The following is a 21,375-nucleotide window of genomic DNA, read 5'->3' on the forward strand; positions in this document are numbered from 1 at the left end:
ATATTATGTATATAGAGAAAATACATATAATGAATTATTAAACAAGCATGCTGATCATTTTTGTGCTGCATCCAAAATGTTGGGGTACCATCCTAGTTCCACCCTCCCAGTTTTACAAGATATCGTAATCTATAATCTAGTGAAATCAAAAATATCAAAACTTGTTTTTGATGATCTCATTTTTATTCTTATATAAAAATTTCGCAACCATATTTGAAGAGCAGTACCACTTTCATGCCATAAGCAACTCCTTTTCCATTGATAACAGCTTTAACAAATCCATCATAGGTATGCTTTGATGGTTCCACTCCGAGGTTGTGCATCTGGGCAGAAGGGAAAAACATGAACATAGTTAGATGTATGGGTTTTTTTTAAAAAAGAGCTTATGATTCTTCAATTAAATTTATTTATATACAGATAATGCTCGTATAATCCAAGAACAGTCTATAAAATTCGACATTTTAATAGTTCAATTACAACCTCCAGGATAGGAAAAATTTAATGGAAATTAAAGATGATGTACAATCTGGCTCAGCTGGAAACCTACAAAACATTTTTGTGATAGAGTTTCTTCTTTTCAGCACTAAATAGCTACAGCGAGATTGGACAAATAAAAAGAATAAAAAATACCAACGATCATCTAGGACTCTTGAAATTATACAAGAAACAAATACAAAGAGAGACGAGAAAGTGCAAAATACTGCAAAAGGAATTCCAATATGGTTCATGTATGTGTCAGAAAAATACAACGCACACGTCTTAGAAAAATGTGCTTATTACAATGGTACCTGCAGGAACAACTGCTCAGCCAGCTGGAACTTATTAGACCATACACAGGCATGGAGCATATCATTGAAAGACCATCTCAAAAAATTCATAGCGGGAGGAGATGCCATTTCAGACACTCGTTTCATCTTTTCATTACTGAATTTGGTCCTCTCATCTGGCTTAACTGCAAAATTCCAAATGTCAGTTCCAATACCATCAGCAATGGCAGGAAACATCTGTGAATTGCACCTACCTCGCTCTAGACTGTTGATGAACCCGCTTCCAAGGGTTTCAGTGAACAAAAAATTTGATGCATCAGACAGATCAGGCTGATTTTCAGCAGTCCTCTCTGATTTGAGATTCCCAGTGATGTTGTATGGTAACCGGTATCCACCACTGGATATATCCATACAAACTTCTTTTAAACCCTTATCAGCTTTAGTGGAGCTTCCCTCATATAATGTATTCAATGCGCTTTCAGTGTCCAACCAATATCTCACTCCTGATGAATGATTAGTCAAGGGTATAGGAATATCTAATCTTGATGACCGGTATCGCCCTGTGGCAGATATTGTAACAGAGGCATTTTCTTGCCTAACAAGAGCCATCATGAGTTGCAAAACATTGTATGCAGATTCAAGGTCACCTAATTTAGTGAAGGAGCGAACAAATTTTCGTAAAGTAATAATGCTTGGGCTATAGTACCTACTGCAATCCTTCCAGATCTCATGAACTGCAGATAGATTTTCCTGCATAACTGCTAGCTGGAAAACATTTAAGAATCAACAAGCAAATAAATAAAGTACCTAAAGATGAATATAAGTAATAACTGAAAAGGAAAATTAGAATTACTGACGAAATAATTGCAATAGTGGGAAATAGAAATCACAGTAAATGCTGATACAACATGAACGACATCAAAAAAATATAGAGAAGAGGGTGGGAGGTGCAAGTCCCGACAGGTAAAGGCCAAAATATTTAACAAGCATTGCCCAAAAATTCGGTTTTGCGTTCATAAAATCTTTTCCTCGATAATTCTGCTAAGACCTAACCGCAATATGGTAAAACCAAAATAAAACATGAAGTTTCCAGTCAAAGGAACTAATATGCGGCCTTCGATAATCTTCATGAGCTTGGTGTGAAAGGTTATAATTCCAACAATTGAATTAGCTATAGATATTCAAATTCACAGTTTCTTTGTTAAGATAGATAAGACAAAGGTTGTTTATATGGACAACATTGTGGTTACTATAGAAAGCCAAAAGAAGACTATGAAACTGAAGAAATAACTCCTATATTCTGATATCACAGATCTGCAACCATATAACACTTCCAAGAAATACTGAGGCTGCATGATTAGAAAAGTTCAGCTTCAAATATGTGCAAAACAAAACACTTGATTTGCTGAAGGATATTAGGAAATTATCCTATCAATTTTAATTAGCACCCAGAATCAAATGATGAAGCACTGGTGAAAGATAAAAAATATCACCTAAATATTGATCGCATACCAAATTCATTGAAAGATTGCTCAAATATCTCAATCATCACCAGGCACAGACAGTCTTCGTACACGACATGGATGTCTTGAATTTGATTATGTTATAAAGCAAATTGAGCTTAGTCTATGTACAATAGAAAATCTACATCATATAACTATATGTTCATTAGAAACTAGAAAGCCCAAATACTAAGAACAGCAAGATAGAGTAGTCATTACCAAGTTTAGTACAGAGATTAGGTAAGACAATTGCTCTAGTTCATGGTACCAAATCCGATGGTACAGAGCGTACTGTATCATACCAATTCGGTACCAATATATAGTAAAGAGGACGTACCGACACTCGGTACGCCGAACTAGCCCTATACCGTACCGTATTAATACAGTGATAGCGTGGCACCGGTATGGAACCCGATACCAATATGGCGTAGTACCTTGCTCTAGCTACTTCTGAGATAAATTGACAAGGAACTTTATGCAGCAAATTGGTCTGAGGATGACTAAAGCAATGTGATAATCAAGAAACTATTAATAATTCTTCCAACATGATATTCCATGGCACCGAATGGTTCTTCATTTCATAGAGATCCCATGTTGACATTAAGCCAATGAGCCCATATTTTTGTGAAGAATCCATTGATCCATGATCTTTTTAAATTTTAACAAAGAAGGAATAATGAGAAGAAAAATGATACAATGATACAAAAAGTCCAAAAACCATCAAAGAAACTATCTCAACTTTTTTAAATCTTAGTTCAATTCTTGGTAAAGGAAAAGTAATTTCTAGTTTTAAGGTAATGTTAAGGCATACATTTGTGAAAGTAATTTAATTAAATATTGCATTGACTTATGCTGTGAAATATCCTATTTCAACATTTCCAAGCATATCTAGCATAGCTCTAGACTCTATAGCTTACCTCTAGTAATAAATTTAGCAAAGTGGGACATGGGGAAGCCAAGGGCAGAAGCTTATCCCTAGAGACAAGTCATCAATGTTAGGAAGAAGCATACTATCAACCAATGCACCAGCAAGGGCCAGTCTAATATATATGCATGCAATAATAGTGGGCGACAACCATGGCAGTAAAAATATAATAACAAAAAATACAAAGCATAGCATGAATAACCAAAGGTATACATTGGTTGTTGTGATCTAGCATAAAATGAAATGGACATCATATGGATTGTTGTCATCTAACATGGAAGGTAAGTCACTAAATAGATGGTTGTGATTTAAGAAACGAGTAAGAGAGTGCAGCAACCATTTGACTCCACAAATATCATCTTCCTTCCATTTTTTTATTTTTGTTTTACATTGTATGAGTTTTTTCTTTTAGGTCATGTCATCAAATAAGATTATTGTGAAATAAGAACATCAGTTGGTTACGCGTCATTGGAGTGCAACTATGAACAAGAAGTATCATTTCATTATTGTACAAAGCCATAACTCAGATCCACCATGCAATTAATGAAGATTGAAGGAAGAATGAATGGATGCTAAAAAAAAGAAGTCAGTTGAAAAAAATATATATAGTAGACCAGCGAGATAGTCTGATGGTTGATGAGTAAAACTTGTCAGAAGCAAAATCCACTTACAATTTAAAAGAACAAAATACAGAAGTTGCATGGTTTATACAAGCTGCAGAAAAGTTGCTGCACTTTATTAAATAGCATTAAGTGATCATTATCATGAAAATAGTTCAAGATTGTCGCAAACCTTAAGAAGTTCACAGTAGGTTATCTCAGACTTCCCTACAAGTTGGCTTTCCATCAGCTCCATACAATAGTCAGCATCTTCCAAGCTCTTTTTGTTTCCACATCCAGTTAACAAAATATTAAACATTGGAAGCACAGCATTGACATGGTCATTTTCCCGAAGAGAAGTAAGCAAGTTTAATGCCTGAAGACAAAATAAAAAGATAAAAGTACAAAAAGTATTAAGGGATGCATATAATCAGAAGAATGTACCAAGAATTCATGTTTTCATGAGAAGAAAAACCTTTATAATATTTGTCGATGAAGGGTGAACCATGAACATGGTGATATTCTATCCTACGTGTTCGACAATGCAAAGTTTGAGAAGTCCACAGAATGGTGGGATTTTATACTCAAGCATAAATTTTTGGGGAAACCAATGACAGAAATTTAATGGAAAATAAAAGGAAATTGTGAAAACTCAGCAGACAAACTCTAACCATTTCAGGATCTGTCCATAAAAAAGAGAGATGGTTATGAATAGCAAAGAAGTGGAAAAGAAATAACTAGTATATTGTTATAGAAGTGCGAGGTCACAATGAAAAAGGACCCTGTCCCAATTATTTGGATTTGGCTTTGACACTCCTTATTCACCAAGGTTTCTGACTTGACAGCCTCCGCCCTAGCGTTCATGATGTTAAGTTTAGATCCATTTCACAATGCAACATGCTCTTCATGACTGAATGTCAACCTAGCATCAATCCTCCACCATTTTCCAACTTGAACTCAGATTGGCAGATGCAGCATTTATTGAGGAAAAAGTTATAACTATTAAAGTTGCACTATTTGGTACCCTTAGGAACTGTTTGGTTTTCCAGTTTTACAAATACAAATAATCCCAAAAATTACATTTTGTGAATTTTACAAAAACATGTTTGGGTAGCTGAGAATCTTGTAAACCCTAAATTCCAGTTCTCAAGAAACTAGAGGCCCATGTTCTTTTCTAAAACAAGGTCCCCAAAAATTGATGCCATGTAATGTCCAATGCTGATAAACGGACTCATGTTGTCCTCTTTCCATTTCTCACCCACAGCCCCACCTCTCTCATCATGGGTTCTTCTTTCAGCACGAGCACTATTCAAGGCCTGTTTGGATATTCCTATGGGATTGAGTTGAAAATCCTACAGGATTGGGTTGAAAATCCTGCAGGAATCTGGCCTATTGGCCTCTCCAGCTTTGTATCTTCTAAGGGCTCGTCAAATCCCAGCACAAATCCCAATTTTTGGTCTGCAAGATGAAAAAAAGGACCCATGGAAGTCCTTTATTTTCCTTCTTACAAGATCTAGTTTGGAAGGTGTTTGGTTGATGGAGCCATGCTTAAATGGGCGGCCCAATCCAAGAATCCTACAAGACTTTCAGCCCAATCCTGTAGGAATATCCAAACAAGCCCTCACAAAGAATTAAGACATAGTGGGATGGCTAGACATCCCACCATCAAGAGTGTCGAGATGGGACATACACCATCCCGGGTGTTGTGGTGCATACTATCCCATGGAAAAACCGAGACATTTTGGTCCCACGATATTTGGATCCTTGACTATTTACCTAATAAATCCTTGCCTTCCTCTCTTTAAAGAAAAGGGTGGGCGGGTACTACCTTCTCCCTGGCCTCACCGCGATTTCCAACTAGGGAAACAAGAAAAAGGGAAAAAAACAATGAATTCCCTCTACAGTTACAGCCACAACTAACACCACCACTCGCCGAATAGTTTCAGCTTACCCCTCCTTTTCCTTGCTTCACAAAAGTGGGCTTAAACAAACATAAAATTCTTTCCTAGCTCTTATACATTCCATTTAACAGTAACTTAATAGGACATTTTCTTGCAGCAACTTATTTAAACAACGCTAATAAAACCCACTAGCCAAGGAACCCCTTATGGTTGAACTGGTCAAAGCTTTCCTTTTAAAACAGCTATGCAGAAAGCCGTGAGGCTTACTAAAAATGGTTTCAATAAGTGCAAAAGTTTAGCTCGATTGTACTGAAGAAAGATCGAAAAGAAGCAGAAGGAATGGAGACGGTAGACAGTCATGAGTTTCTAAGACTCATTTAGGCTGTTATGGTGAAAGAGTATTCAGATATATTAAGATATTTTACTTCACTTAAAAAAACAATTTTATAAAAAATAAAAACATTAATAAATAATAATATATCTAGCAAAGTTTACAAGAAACAGCTTCACCATTTCTAAATGACTAGGGAAAAGATTGAGAGAACTGAAGTAATTATATCACAATGGAATGTTCAAGTACCTCCTTAAGGTATCCTCCTTTACTTAAGGCTTGAACGATAAACCTGCAGCTTCTCTTGTTCATGCCTACTGTTTTATCCTTCATAACTTCCCATGTCTCCATAACAAACTACACAAAAAAGATAAATATCCATCAATGCATACCAAAACCAATTTATATCTGACAATAATTCCAAATAGACTTTTCATGGCATTTATGTCCAAGAGATGATAAAATAATTCAAAAAAGTAGTGTTATGCAGTATGCAGCTGCTGTATGTGAGAGGTCCAGAGACAGCATAGTGCATATGCAATATGCAGACCGCAATATGCCATATGCAATATGCAGTATGTAATTTTTCTAACTATTTAAAAGTAACTCTAATATATTAAATACAATAACAACAATTATACTAATACTTTTTCTGGATGGATAATATTAGACCTAACCACCAGCTTGGACCCTCTTCACCTGAACAAGCCCACAAAAGAGTGGGCTATATATTTGGCTCCAAAATGCTAAGCAAGCTCATAAATGCAGCCTCATAATACTAAACAAACTGTATATACAGCTGTACAATGCTAAGCAGACTGCCTTTTTGGTCCATATGCAGTATAAGCATATATAGTATGTGCATACAGGCAATGAGGTAGGGTAAAGGGATTACATATATGCCGGAACAGTATGGTACAGGAACTGACACCACAGTATAAGACTATATCCCATAATGACAGTGTACCAAAGCTGGAAACATGATGGAATGTACATTGCCATTTATATGATCCCGTTCCAGCAGTGTTTATAACCTTTTGCTGCTGGACATATGATACCAGATTTAAAACAGTATAATGTTAGCCATCGCTGATATGGTAGAATATATAATAGTATGAACAAGGAAAAGGACTAGGTACTCAAATATTAAGAAAAGGAGAAAGAAGAGGCGGAGATATCAGGTATCACCTACACAATTTTATCGAGACTATATTTGTAATTATAAAGGACTCCAAAAAACAGAATCCTATCCTCTTAGGATCTTCATTACAACTATTTCACCTTAAGTGCTCTCTAAACAGAGTTTGTGAAGGCCAACAAAGTAGAAAACTTCAATGATTAGAATGCAACCTTACCTGGCTACCTTCACACTTAGGGGCTGTTTAGTTGCTTGTGAATAGGTCGCCTATGAATCCATTTTCATGCGAAAGGATTTGCATTTGCAAATAAAAATGCAGCAATTCTCTTTGCAATTGCAAAAGTTATTTTATATCTGCTCACTTGTAGTTGATAATTGCAAATGCATTTGCTACTATTTATGTATGACGCCTAAAGAGGTATGTAATCCTACAAGCGATATGGTAAGCTGGATCTTTATATGACAATTAAGTTGAACAGTAAACATGAAAGATAAGCTTTTGACCTTCAATACATTTTCAACAACTAAGTGAGTAATCCGATGAAGCAACAAAAATCATACATGAACATGATTTTACCATGAAGGTTAAAGTTCAGAATTTCTTTCGCTTAGTAAAACTCATATTCAAAAATTTTCATTAAACAATGTGCATAAAAAAATCACTAACCAGTATCAGGATTAAAAAGTTGAATCATTTGAATTTTCTACATAGCATAGTCCAACATAAAACTTAAATATCAGTTCAATATTCTTACCAGTGGATCAGGAGTTTGTGCACAGTATTCCAGAATATAAGCAAAATCATCAGCACTTAAAGAGCCATTGGCATGTCCAATATTCAAAAGCAGCTTAGAGGCTTTCTCTCTATCCCCAATGCGCAGTGCATTAACAACTTGTTGCTGCCCAAAACTAGTCCTTGGACAGTATCTCCATCCAAAATTATTGAAATCTGCAAATTATGGCATCCTTCCATCATATATTATATGAATATGTGTGCTAGCGAGAATGATTTCTGACATGCCCATTAATTCAGATTATGCTTGTAGGGCATGGATCACGACTTTAAAGCTATGTTGCTTGGATAATAAAAAAAAGTGCTGATATCAAATATTAATGCTAGATGTCAGATGCTCTCAACTACAACAAAGCACATTGGAAATCACAAGAACACATCCATACACATACAGATACAATGTCTATGCATGCTGATGCTTCTAGAAGAGAAATAACAATTATCAAGAGCCAAATAACATTTACATCTAGAAACCATTTATATAGATGGTAGAAGAGGTGGCATAATTAACCCATAAAAAAAACATGGATGACATATTAATATGAATGATAAATCCATTAAGAATTATATCCTTATAGACTTATTGTCAAGGCCAGCCTCTTCTGCAGACTTTGATCCTGTTGCCCCTTGAGCACATTACTTTTATATAATCTTTCTAGAAAACCAACGGGTATGAGACTCTCTGAAACTTGACTTGCTGTGTTTCAGAAACTTTACCATAGAAGTTGGATTGGGTACATTTTGTTGGTTGGAAAAGGCTTTTGAAAACTAAATTTTTTGAAAATTGAGTTTACAAGCTGTTTGGATGGTAAGGAAAATTAAATAATATAGAAGCAGGTTTTGAGACTTGACTTTTTCCCTTCTTCAGAAACCTTTTCCTTCTCCTTTTTTTATTTTCCACAGGTTTCTGGATATCCTAATGAGAAAAGAGCAGAAGAATACAACAAGCATAGGCATGCATTGGAGTGTAAGGAAATATCTGCCTCAATCAGCTAGAAGGATCCTGCAAGATATAGCTTTAAATCAATGTATATAATTCAATTTTGTCAATTAAAGCCAAGATTATGAAATCTACAGGTTCACTCTTGTTACAGCTTAAGAAAGAATAACATCAGCGATATTACTTTTGCAATAAAATACATCAACAAGCACTCTTCCATATTCTAATAAGATAAAAAAAGGGGTTGCTAATAATATACCATGGGAACTCTTGGATGCCTGAGATGAATGTACTCTATCTGCGCCATTCTTTTGTCCCTGAAAGAACCCGCTTTACGATATCAATTTCTTCATTAAAAAAATCTACAACTAAAAAAAAATCTCTTCGGTCATGAAATAATAAATGAAGCACATCCTCTTACTCTATCACATGCTTTTGGCAAATTATGGAAATTTATTAGCAATCGACGACAATTTCTTGATCTGAAATCCGACACAGCAAAAGAAAATAATTATACTGCAATTAAATGATCTGTTTACGAGTGCAAATGACTGTGATTGAATCCACTTACAGATATCTATTCATGACTTCAGATTTTGTTGACCATGATTCTAAAGAGAGGGAGACAAAAATAAAAGGACTCCAATTAGGATTTCAGCTGGCATTTTCTGATAGAACTGATGAGACTGCACCCTCTTAAAGAGGCAGAGAGGAAGGATATAGTGGGTAAATAAAAAGAAATCCAATAATTTGTAAAACCCATAATGAAGAAAAAGAAATTTAAAATATAAACCAAACTAGCCAGCACACATACCAAAAGTAGCAAGAAACAAACATCACAAGCCAACAATCACTCTCTAGTCTCTACTAGTAGCTAAAAAGCAATTGCAACCAAGCTGATAAAGAACTAATTCAATCTCATTAGACATAAACAATTTGCATTAACCAGCAAAAAAATAGTAGAGCAGCATGAACAGACAAATGGAAGCAAGAAATTTCCACAACACCATTAAATATCACCGAAAACAAGCAATTTGCACTCAGAATGAGTGTCAAAACAATACCAAAAGCAATTCTCTCTGTAATTTCAAAATTATATAACTTAATGAGCAGATTTTGATGTCCTTAATAACCCCGAGAGGCTCAATGATCCATACCATGATTAGTAGTTCTTGAAGTGCCATTGCCAATAACCTATTAAACTATATGGAGTGATAACCTTATAGCCGTCCAAGAACTCCGAGGCCTTTTGGCGAGAAGGGGAGATAGGAAAGGGAAGGAAGGGAAGGAGTGGAAGAACACTTGCAGGCATCCCTCCAAACCAACTAAGCACCAAAGGAAAAGAGTCATCTGCATGCTTGACCGATTGGATCGCCTTGCACATTGTCTAGCATGTGGCTTGTCAAGCTCTGAGAAGAGGGGGAAAGCCTTGATAGGGAGGGTTTCTTTGGAACCAGTCAAGGTGAACCGGCCCCTGACTAGAAAAGAATGCTAACATGGAGACAAGTGCTCATATCTCTTTTTGGACACTGCAACTTTTACCTAATAATCTCTCTGCAATGGATTTAAACCCAACTCTTTAATGCCAAGTAGAGCAAATTGGTGGTTTATTAGATACCAAAATACCAACTTTGCCCCTAATGGTTCAGAAAAACCATTAGTTAAACAAGTCTCATAAAGCAAGTATGAGAGTGATCAAGAGACCACATAGTGCAGATGCGGCATGCAGGACGTCCTGCATGCCGGTGCATACGCGGCCTGCAGGACGTGCATGTTGTTACCTTTTTCCAATTATTTAAAAATAATATATAATATTAAGTACAATAAAAAACAACGATGATAGTAATTTTTTATAGATGGGCAATAATAATTTTAATAACAATAATAAGTAACAATTAGTGCTTATATTACTTAGCACCTAATACTCAATAGCAATAATTATAAAATAATCAATATTTTAGCATTATTAATACGAGTATTGAGCCTACTTCAAATCATATCAAACCTAACAATCAGCCTAAACCCGCTTCACCTACATGAACCCATATAGGATTGCGCTATATATGTAGTTCCAAAATGCTCACCGAGCTCGTGTATGCAGTCGTACAATACTAAGCAAACTAAGTAAATAGCAGCCTATGCTAATCGGATTATCTTTTTGCTCCATATGCAGTATAACTGCATATAGTACTGCATATATGAAATGTGGTTCAATCACGAAACCGCATACATATATACAAGCACATATGCAGCTGTATGCACCACAGTTTAAAACACTATCAAAGAGAATTTTGAGGAGACAGAGCATTTCTTTCTTTTTCTCCGTATTGCCAAGGGCTCAACCAATTATGTGGGTCGTACATGGGGGGCCGGTTTTTTAATACCTATTTTACCCCCGAGTATCTAGCAAAAACCTAGTCTAGGCATGTGCTAGCCACTAGGTTACTTGTTAGTGCATGTAGATTTAAGCATCATTTGACAACGCATTCATTTTTTTCTATTTTCAGAAATAAAAAATGAAAATTATATTTTTTTGATTTTTTGAACTTTAAAAAATTTAAACATGCTTTCTATAATCGATCATATTTAAAACATAAACCTTGTGATAGTAGCAAAGATGATGGTAGCGGCGGAGTCAGCAATCACTAGCATTGGCAGCGAAAGCAGCGGCGATGGTCGTGCCTACAATTGTGTGTCAATAACAAGGGTGACCTGTCCGGTCTGGTCGACCACAGCCACAGTAGGGGCAGCAACAATTTGCCAGAGGCAGCAATAATGATGATAGTGGTGTGGCAATGGTGTAGGCAAGCCAACAATAGCTATGGAAGTGGCAACGATGGCGGTGGTTGCAAGGGCACAACAATGTAGCTAAGGCAACGATCATTATAGAGGTGGTGTAACAGAGGCAAGGCCGTGTGGTGGAGGAAACAAAGGCAGCGATGGGGGATGTAGTATCTATAATGTCCTAAAAAACCAGACTACTCATCAAACATGAGAAGGGACTAGGTCATGAGTCACTGGGTCAACCGTCCGGTCAATCCAGGACGTTATCTTAACATAATAAGTGTGTTAATTATTAATTATTCATTATTCGTATGTAGAAAAATAGATTATAATAATATATATATACACACATGTAGATAATTAAAAAAATAAAAAAATAAAAAAATAGCATTCTCTTAACAACTTTTGGTACTCTCTCTAAAATAACAACTATTAGCATCATATGACCATATTTCATTCAAGTTCCCAAATAATGATAACTATATTCAAAATAAATATAACCATAATGGAGAATATGAGCAAAATTACTACAAGAAAAAAAAAAATCATGTTCACTGTACTAAAACTACATTTTCTTCTAATATGCTATAAATGATTAAGCATATATGAACTATCGATTTGGGGGCTAATTCATGGTGTAATAAAATAAATCTACAGCAGCCTGACATTTAGAAGTGTACAATTCATAACTTGACATTTAACAAATTAAACTAATAAACAGGGGAGGGAAGGTATGTTGCTAGGGTTAAAGATGAGCTAGGCCGGGTCATGCCCCTACCCAAGCTTAGCTCGAATTTTTTTCTTAGGCTTCAAACCGGTCTTAGGCTTGAAAATTTTAAAAAAAAACCAAGCCCAAGCCCGAGCCCGAGCCAACCGGAAACCCAATTGGGCTGACCCAAATTACACATTTGGACCAAAAAATGGGGCCGACCTGACTTGGCCTGATTCGAATAAGTCCAAATCAACCATACTGTAAATGTGTATCTCGGTGGCTGACAGGCACATAAATTCACCCTTGTATTAGTAATGGGGCTTGGCTGCATCTCAGCATGAATTGAGGTACATCCATATTTTTAGGGAGGGTGATCAAGTATCTGATCATACAGTTGACATTGCAATACGAAATTTAGCCAATCACATATGGACTCCAAATTTTTCCTGAATCTGTTATTTTACCAGCACCAGCTGATGCTACATGGTGCTGTTTTGGGAGACTGTAAACAAGGGGTCTTCCTCCTTTTTGTACCAAAGAAAAGGTATATATTTCTATATGCTCTTGAAAGCACTATTAAATCCCCAATTTGTTGGACTATAGGACCCTTGCAAGATAAAATATTTTAATCAAAATGCTCCAGGCCAAAGCATAGGTTTTTGTTTTTTTTTTCTGAGTTCATTTGGCACTGGCTTAAGAGCCATTTGGGCTTGGTTCAGCTAGCTAGGAAACAGAGTTCAAAGTTCAAACGAATTTTAAAGCTCAGCTTGTAAATAGCCAAGTCTGAACATCAGATGCAGAACGTATGAGTTGAGGTAATTTAGTAACATTCTGGGTAAATGAAATTGATATCTAATACAATCTGTTTTGTTCTACCCTCAGCTGCCTATTGAGACCCAGGCCATTCCCTTTGGATACTGAGCACGTAGCTAAGCTAATTCCATCTACATGTGCACGCAGAGAAACACGACGCCAGCAGCTTTCCAAAAGACAGGCCAAGGGATCCCATAACTTCCCCTCCCAACAAGTCCCCTCAGGAATGGGCAGAAGCTGAGAACCACCCAAACACTGCAAGCAAACTCTCCAAGCCCCAGGCTCTGACCTCCATTGACTGGTTGGCTAAGCCGTAACATGCCAACAGTAAGCGGAGGGTGCCCATGGAGGCCCTATTTTTCACTGAAACAGGCCTTCGGGCCGCGATTGAATGCTGAGCCAGGCCAACAAGCCAGCCCAATGAGGTTGGGCCTCACATCTCTAGATCTCGCATGAACGGGAGATAAGCCAGGTAAAACATAACCTTCTATGGAGCTGAAGTTGTAAACAATTTGAGCAACTTGGATTGGCTCAATGAATATTCATCAAGGCAAATTTTGCTTGCAGATTAAATTTGAAGGAAATAAGAAAAGTTGCCTAGTTATTCTAGATGGTATAGGATTTATTCCGTGGGATAAGAGAATTGTGGCATTTGATTGGAATAAGTGAGGGGATATTCTGTCATGATATTGGATGGTGCAAAAAAAGTGAAGGGGTAAGCGAGATTTTGTATGGTCCAGACCAAGGAATGCTGAATCGGCTCGTATCGGCCGGTTCAGCCTATACCGAACCAGTTCGGTCTCTGACCAGGTCGGTTAGGCCACAAAAAATGGTTCTGGCCCCGACTGGTACAAGACCAAATCGAACGGAACCGGACCGATTCCGTCCGATTCAGCCAGGATTCGGTGCGAACCGGCACTGAGTCCGGTTCGATCTGTGGCATTTAATGCCACGGCACGTATCTTTTTGGCTAGTTCGATACCAATCCGAACCGGACCAGACCGGTACGCCGACTAGTACCAATTTGATAATCCTTGGTCCGGATAAAATTGCCTCTTAACTAGTTATTGGAAGATTGGATAAGTACAAAGTGCTTATCTTGTAGAAATTGGAAAAAATCACCTCCATCTCACCCTCCTCCTACCCATGGTTTTTTTTTCTTGGACAACACTGTTGTTCCTTATTTAAGGAAAATAAGCAAATTTGCACCTCAAGTAGTAACTGGAAAATTGGCTAAGCATGTAGTCCTTATCTTATGGAAATTGGAAGGGGCCATATAGAAGCAAGGAGATGGATTGGCCAGAGCAGTGGATGCCATGAGGTGCTGCTCCTCGAGAAGGAATTATCACCAAAGAGGAGAGAGATTAGGTTGAAGTAAGGCTGCAAATGGGTCGGGTTGACCTATGACCCGACTCGGCCCGGCCCACTTAGACTCGACTCGATCTATTTTGAAGAACCCATAGGGCCGGGTCAGGTCCTAAAATTGGACCCGTTCTATTTTTCAGATCAGGTCTGAATTTATTGGATTCAGACTTGACACGACTCAACCCATTTAAAATTTGAATAATTTTGATTTTTCAGTTCTACGACCTGACCTAAATCTGTAAAATTATTTGGGCCCACAGGCCACAGAGTACAAACCAAACATGTCAGTTGGAAGCCTGAAACTGGGTGCGTAAGGCCTAGCACCCCCTCTCTCTGTTTTGCCCAGACGACCCAGTTCAGGACCATGGACTCGCCTCCTGCGATTACCTCACATCAATTCATGTATCATATGGTCGAGTTCCAGTGCACCCCCAAACAATCTGATATCCTACAATGAGAATGGAGTTCAAATCGAATTCGACGCTCAAGATGAGGTCATTGACACTCCTCTTCTCGAGAAGCTTTGCAAAGAGGGGCGCCCAATAGGAGTCGATCTTTGAGTTCGCGGCCTTCACCAGGGTACTGATCATCTCCGCTTGACCATCAGAAAAAGGGAAAAAAAGAAGGAATCGATCCTAAACAATAGCTTTAAAAAGTTGGAGGACATCAAAAGCCGAGTAGAGAGTGGGAGGGAGGGATGACCGTGATGGGGATGCCATCATCGTGGAGGAGGACAGTGGCGTAGCTACAGGCGAGCTCTCCGGTGGACAGGGTGGCGATCTGCGAGCAAAGAAGACATCCAATTGAAGGGATTCATTGACAATCCCGAGAGATATGAAGAAATGCAAGAACAAAAGAGATAGGAAAGAGAATGACAAGTTACCCGATATCTGAGATGAAGCTAGCTAGGGTTTCGATAGCAGATGAGTAGGGGTGCAAATGGGTCGGGTCGGACCGGGTCATGAGTGACCCCGACCAAATCCGATTTCTTGTTCGGGTCCTAATTTTTGACCCAGACCCAACCCAACAGAAGATCGGGTTGGGTCGGATCAGGTCCATGGCTACATTTTTTTAACCAACAAGTCATTCGGGTGCGGTTCGGTCCAAATCGGGTCTGTTTGTCCTCGTATAATATTTTTGTGAAAATATTTCTAGATATTTCTAATAATACGAGAACATGAAAAGTTTCAGAGTTTGCCAGATTTGAAGAATAAATTTGCTCTCTGTTTCTGAAATAAGATAATGGTGGACCATGAGAACATAAGATAGAGTTCAAACCACACTCAGATCATCACAGACAAACAGCAAAAACAGAAAAAGGAACATCAAAGCACTGAAGAAACGACAAACTGTTTCAGCACCATGCACTAAGGAAAAAAAAAGGAAAAGAAAGAGAGCTATGATCGGTAAAGACGCAAAGAAGAGAAGAGTTGAAACACAAAATAACAAACTCAAAACCATCAAAAGCTTCAGCAGAAACACAAGATTGTATCAATTCTCATGTTACCACAGAAAAATGCTTATAAGTATCATTCCTTCAGCAATGCTGCAACTAATCAAAAAGCATAATAAAATTCTAAAATTGTTAAAAAAAAACACTTTTTGTTCAAAGGAACAGTACTGAAGAACAAATCAAACCTACTTTCTTAAAATTAAAAAAAAATATGGGAAACATCCAAACAAAGACAGAGAGCTGCCAGAAATGTGGGTTAAAAATAAAAATAAAAATCCCAACTTTCTCCTCAAAACCCACTCCCAACCCGAATCTTCCCCCTATCAAAACCCCCAAAATCAAATCAATAATAGAAATCGAGAAAGCAAAGAACAAACCGAGAAAGAGCAGAGATTTCCCGAAGTCACCTCGAGATATGATAGGGAAATAGAGCTGATCGCTTGTCTCTCTCTCCCTCTCCCCCAGCTCTCCCTAAATAGTAAATATGCAGTTCTAGGGTTTCAGAGGAGGGGGGTACCTTGAGAGTCGGAACGAAGTATGCCAAAGTCGCCGGACGCCGAAGAGATCGAGAGCGATTCGCGATGGGCAAGAAGATCTAGGGGTCTGCCGTCTGGGAGAGAGAGAGGTGCCCGATGGCCGACGGGATATGCCGATCTGGGACAGCCGGACGGGTCGGGACTCGGGATGGCCGGACGGAAGAGGGGAAGACTGAAGAGACGATCAGACGAAGGGCGAAGGCTCGAAGCTGTGGAAAATCGAAATGGTCGAGGGTGAGTCACAGACTGGGCCAGGCCTTTAAGTTCAGAGTTACCATTAAGACTCAGTGAGTCACAGACTGGGCCGGGCCTTAAGACATGGCTTGCATCCATGCAGCCCATTGGCCAAATAGTTTTGCGGATTCGCGTCGGATTTCAAAGTGGGTCGTAAGATTGAAAATCTAAAATTATCCAAATTTCAAATAGATCGAGTCAGATCGGATCGGATTTGAATTTAATAAATTCAGACCCAACCCAGAGAATAGAGCGGATCCAATTTTAGAACTTGACCTAGCCCCATGGGTCCTCCAAAACGGGATAGGTCAAGTCTAAGCGGGTCGGGTTGGGTCGGGTTGGGTCGGGTCGGATGATAAGTCAACCCAATCCATTTGCACCCCTACAGAAGAGAGGACGGGTCTGGGCGGCAACGGAAGGATTTATAGATGCCAGACTGCCCCCACTCTCTTTGTTTAAGATTAGATTTCTTTTGGTAGTGAGGAGGAGAACTAATAAAGGGGCTTTGGGTTGGGCTCCTGTGTAGGCTTTAGTAGACCGCATATCATTTATTGTCGAATCTTAAGCTTGTTGCAAAGTCCTAGCCCAGTTAGAGCACGGGAAATCTCTTGTATAATCCAGACTTGACCCGACATGGACCTAAATTAGACCCAATTTTTTTAGGTTGGGTCCGGGTTATACATAGACCCGATTCGATCCGAATAATCCGTTGGGTCAAAAATTATAGCGGTGGATCCGATCCGATCCAATTTTTTATTAGGTTGAGTTTGGGTCCAAAATTAGAATCCGAACAATAAACCAGTTGGGTCGGCCATGAGTGACCCGTCTCGACCCGACCCATTTGCACTCCTAGGCCGAAGCAAATGATGGAGGAGTCAAGGTAGATGATGACTATGGAAGAAGCTCAAGTAGGTAGCCTATACTAGTCCTCCAACTATTTTGTGACCTGTGAGTCATATGGTGCTTGTTGGAGCATGGATCGTGGGAGGAGATGAGGGAGGAGAGATCAAATGAGAAGGAAAGAGGCGAGGAAAAAGTAAAATAAGAAAACTGCCTGGACCTTCTTAACCTCTTGTACCCAGAAATGATAACTGAGGGCAAAAGCCTAATAGGGCGGTATTGGATTTTGCTCAATTCTGCATTATAAATCTGTTCGACCAAGTGGGTATTTTTCTGGTTTTGAATCCGAAAATGGGAGAGTGGGCTCATGATCGATCGAGAGATTTGTGCGGCGTGCCACCAGCCCACAACATAAATTTGAAGAAAAGGAAATTAGGTTCGTGTTCCTTGAATCTTTAAGAACTTTGGAGAATGATGGCATCCTGCCTCGACTACGATAAAACTTAAAATAGAAGAAAAAAATATAAAGAAAAGAGTATATCTTATTGTTGTGAAAAGAGCCCTCTCTCCTATTTACAAGCTTTCTTTTATACAACCAGTGCCGGCTCGAGCCTTAGGCGACTGAGGCGGTCGCCTAAGGCCCCCGGCCCAGGGAAGGCCCCCACCGGAAGATGCTGCAGCTATACAAATACTCATTCCTTCCATTCTCGTCTTCCCCCTTTCGTCTTCCACTCTTATCTTTCATCCCTTCTCTTTTTGGTTTTGGTCTTGGTTTTCCTTCCCTCACATTACTCCTGATCCAGCTGGGCCATCGGGAAGAAAGATAGGGGGATCGGAGATGGACTTTCCTGGAGGGTGGAGATTCTTTTAATTTTCTCCTCTCGGTTTCTTCTCCCCTCTTGGGTGGTAGAGAGAGAAAAGGAGCTAGAGGGAGTTGAATGGTTGCTGTGCTGTGATGTTGCAGTTGCTGCTTGGGTACTCACTTGAAGGGGAGACGGTGGGATGGGACTTTTATTTATTGGATGGAGTGAATTTCCCATAATGCCCCTATTTTCTCTTATAGAGAGGTGCAATTTTTTTATTACCTTGACAATGAAGTGGCATGAGATAACCATTTCCTATTCGGCTTTTGCTTGACATGGTAAACACTATTGTCAAGCATTATCTTAGTTAATTAATCAGTTTCATGGCCCTTCTTTTCGAGCAATTACTTTTATTTACTTTCATTTAAAAATTATATTAAATTAAAAATTTTTTTTACCTATTTTTATTAAATTTATATATCTTTATTGAAATAGTATACTTTATAGCTATCTATTTCTATATCATTTTTTTAAATATTTTATATTTATTAAAAAAATATTATTAAAAAAAAGAGGCCTCATTCATTAGATTTGCCTTAGGCCCCCAAATGTATTGGGCCGCCCCTGTATACAACCATACCTCTCTCCCTCACTCTTTAGCAGTTACATGTCGTGGGTAGTTATGCTCGCTAAACCTCTTTCTGAAGTTTTGCAGAACTTTAATATATGTTCAGAAATTGGACTGAGAAAGTGTTTTTAGTATCAAGAAATAATAATAAAGGATATTATATGATGTTTTCAATCATCCAACTATTTTACTACCAAAACTATTATTACGAAGTATTCTTAATTTATAATTTTTTTTTTATATCTAGCCTAGATAATATAATAGCAAAATTTTAAAAATATTATAAAATATAATAATATTTTAATATTATTACCATATAATATTATCATTATAAGATAATAACACGATATTATCATTCTAGAATCTTATATAAGTATAATATATAATACATGATATTATCATTCAAGTATCTTATATAAGTATTATATATAATATTATATTGTTATAATATGATTATTATAATATAATAATGATGATGATGATGATGATATAATATTATTATAAGATTATTTATAATTATTATATTATATTGCTATTATATTGTATTATCAAAAATTGCTATTAGTAACTGTTATATCTTTAAAATTCATTGCCTGGACTTGCACTTGAGTCTCTTGTTTCATTAAAACAGCATCCAGATGCATCTCAAGTAGAGATTATGCCAAGAAGCTCTAAATTGGACTTTTTCCTTTGTAGACTTTTGTTCAGCTTTTGGATGAACAAAATTTATTTTAAAATTTTTACCAAATACCTCAAAAAGCAATGCCAAACGGGCCTTATTCCGTGGGCTGAAGAACACCCGAGCCTGGTTCTTTGATATTTATTTTTGGGATCGTCTTCTTAAGCCCAAGCCCAACCGAATTTGTTTGGGCCTAGCCTATGGTCCTATCCCGAATCTGCCCAGCTTGACGGGCCTCGAGTCTGGTCCTAGCCCCCATTCAGCTCTATCCTCAAAAATAAATATATCAATCATTACAATCAAAATACTCTCAAAACATGGTAGAGATAAAAATAAATAGACATTAAAATATTAAAAATAAAATGCGATTTAAATTTTATATAAAAGATAGTACATCTTATCAAATATGTGAATTCCTGTATAAGTTTCAGTCTTTGTGAGAAAAAAATGTCGATCGGTTCAAATACAATACAGACTTCATGGAGAACCAACAGAACAAAATACAGACTTATAAGAATTTAAATAAAGCATGCAATCCTAAAATCTCTCCAATTACTAATTGTGAAAAAGAAGAATCCTCCTAATCATGGATTTTTTTGACTCAAATCCCTGTTAGAATAATTTCAAAATACGGGCTTCCACTAATTGCATATTTTTGTTTTATAAAACGGGTTAAATGTAAGGCTCCTAATGGTACTATGGTTAAGACCAATATGATATGTGATCATTTTATTTTATGGACTTTAGTGCACCTTGGATGTATAGGATTGAGTCCAATTTATTGTGGTAATTTTGGTATGTAGGCCAGAAAATCCAATTAAGATTTTGGAGCCCTTAATGAGAAGGCTCCCTTATGTTTTCTATATAAAGGCTGGTTCCCCCCTCGTCTCCATATAGTTCATAGCTTGCCCCATTGACAGCTATCTTTTGTGAGGAACAAGGAAGGGAAGATCCAGCTGTTATTATTTTAGGTGATTGAAAGAATCGTATTTAATATATTTTCCGCAGGTATATCTCTCAAACTTGAATATACTATTATTGTGATTTTAAATCATAGCATGTTATTATTTATAATTAACAATAAGCCCAATCCAAAAAAAAAAAAATAGTCCATGGTTGCGGGTTGGGCCCTTTATTTAGTCAGGCCATGTTTATTTTATTTGCATTTTATCTTAATGGAGCAAAATGGGCTTTGGGCTAGGGCTAAGAGTTAGTAACCTATTTAATTATTATTTAAATACTGAATAATTTAAATTTGGGCCCTCATGCATAATAATTATTAAAGTGTTAAATTTTGGACATATCTTGCTGCCATATATGCCTTGAATTTTGTGATTAACATCTTTGTTTAAATCACATGTGATTTTGATTGTGATTGTAGCATGTTTGATGGTTATGTTTTTGTCACATAAACCATTATTTTATGATTGAAATTGGGCATAAAGACTATCCTTATTTTTCTATTAGGAGAATATTCTGAAATTGAAGCGGGTGGTAGCCGCCAAAATGGTACACTTATAGATATTTATTTGATTTTCTCAAAAAAAAAGGTAGCATTGCATTTTTCAGATCATTGCATGCAATATCTTATCCAAAGGTGTTATTATGTATGATGATTTGGAAAAATGCCAT

At 37.5% G+C, this 21,375-nt stretch overlaps 1 protein-coding gene across 5 annotated transcripts in view; it reads right to left on the minus strand.

Moving 5' to 3' along the window:
* Window positions 1-16,785, minus strand: part of LOC103717709 (pentatricopeptide repeat-containing protein At1g76280) — a 31,624-nt gene extending 14,839 nt beyond the window's left edge. For 4 of the 5 annotated variants that reach the window (XR_005514157.1, XR_005514156.1, XM_008806192.4 and 1 more), the window contains exons 1-10: window positions 16,541-16,785; window positions 9,468-9,591; window positions 9,318-9,378; window positions 9,156-9,213; window positions 7,919-8,112; window positions 6,275-6,382; window positions 3,987-4,169; window positions 1,022-1,532; window positions 789-952; window positions 228-323 (exon numbers count right to left, since the gene is read on the minus strand). Coding sequence is in view for 3 of the 5 variants with exons in the window: in XM_008806192.4 (XP_008804414.2) it covers window positions 228-323; window positions 789-952; window positions 1,022-1,532; window positions 3,987-4,169; window positions 6,275-6,382; window positions 7,919-8,112; window positions 9,156-9,213; window positions 9,318-9,378; window positions 9,468-9,481 (1,389 nt within the window). In the remaining 2 variants the exon portion in view is untranslated. The remainder of the gene's footprint in view (window positions 1-227; window positions 324-788; window positions 953-1,021; window positions 1,533-3,986; window positions 4,170-6,274; window positions 6,383-7,918; window positions 8,113-9,155; window positions 9,214-9,317; window positions 9,379-9,467; window positions 9,592-16,540) is intronic. The other variant, XM_039132069.1, reaches the window with a different exon arrangement.
* Between the last annotated feature and the right edge of the window lie 4,590 nt (window positions 16,786-21,375).

The sequence above is a fragment of the Phoenix dactylifera genome, chromosome 1 (genome assembly GCF_009389715.1).
Source record: "Phoenix dactylifera cultivar Barhee BC4 chromosome 1, palm_55x_up_171113_PBpolish2nd_filt_p, whole genome shotgun sequence".
NCBI classification, from domain to species: Eukaryota; Viridiplantae; Streptophyta; class Magnoliopsida; order Arecales; family Arecaceae; genus Phoenix; species Phoenix dactylifera.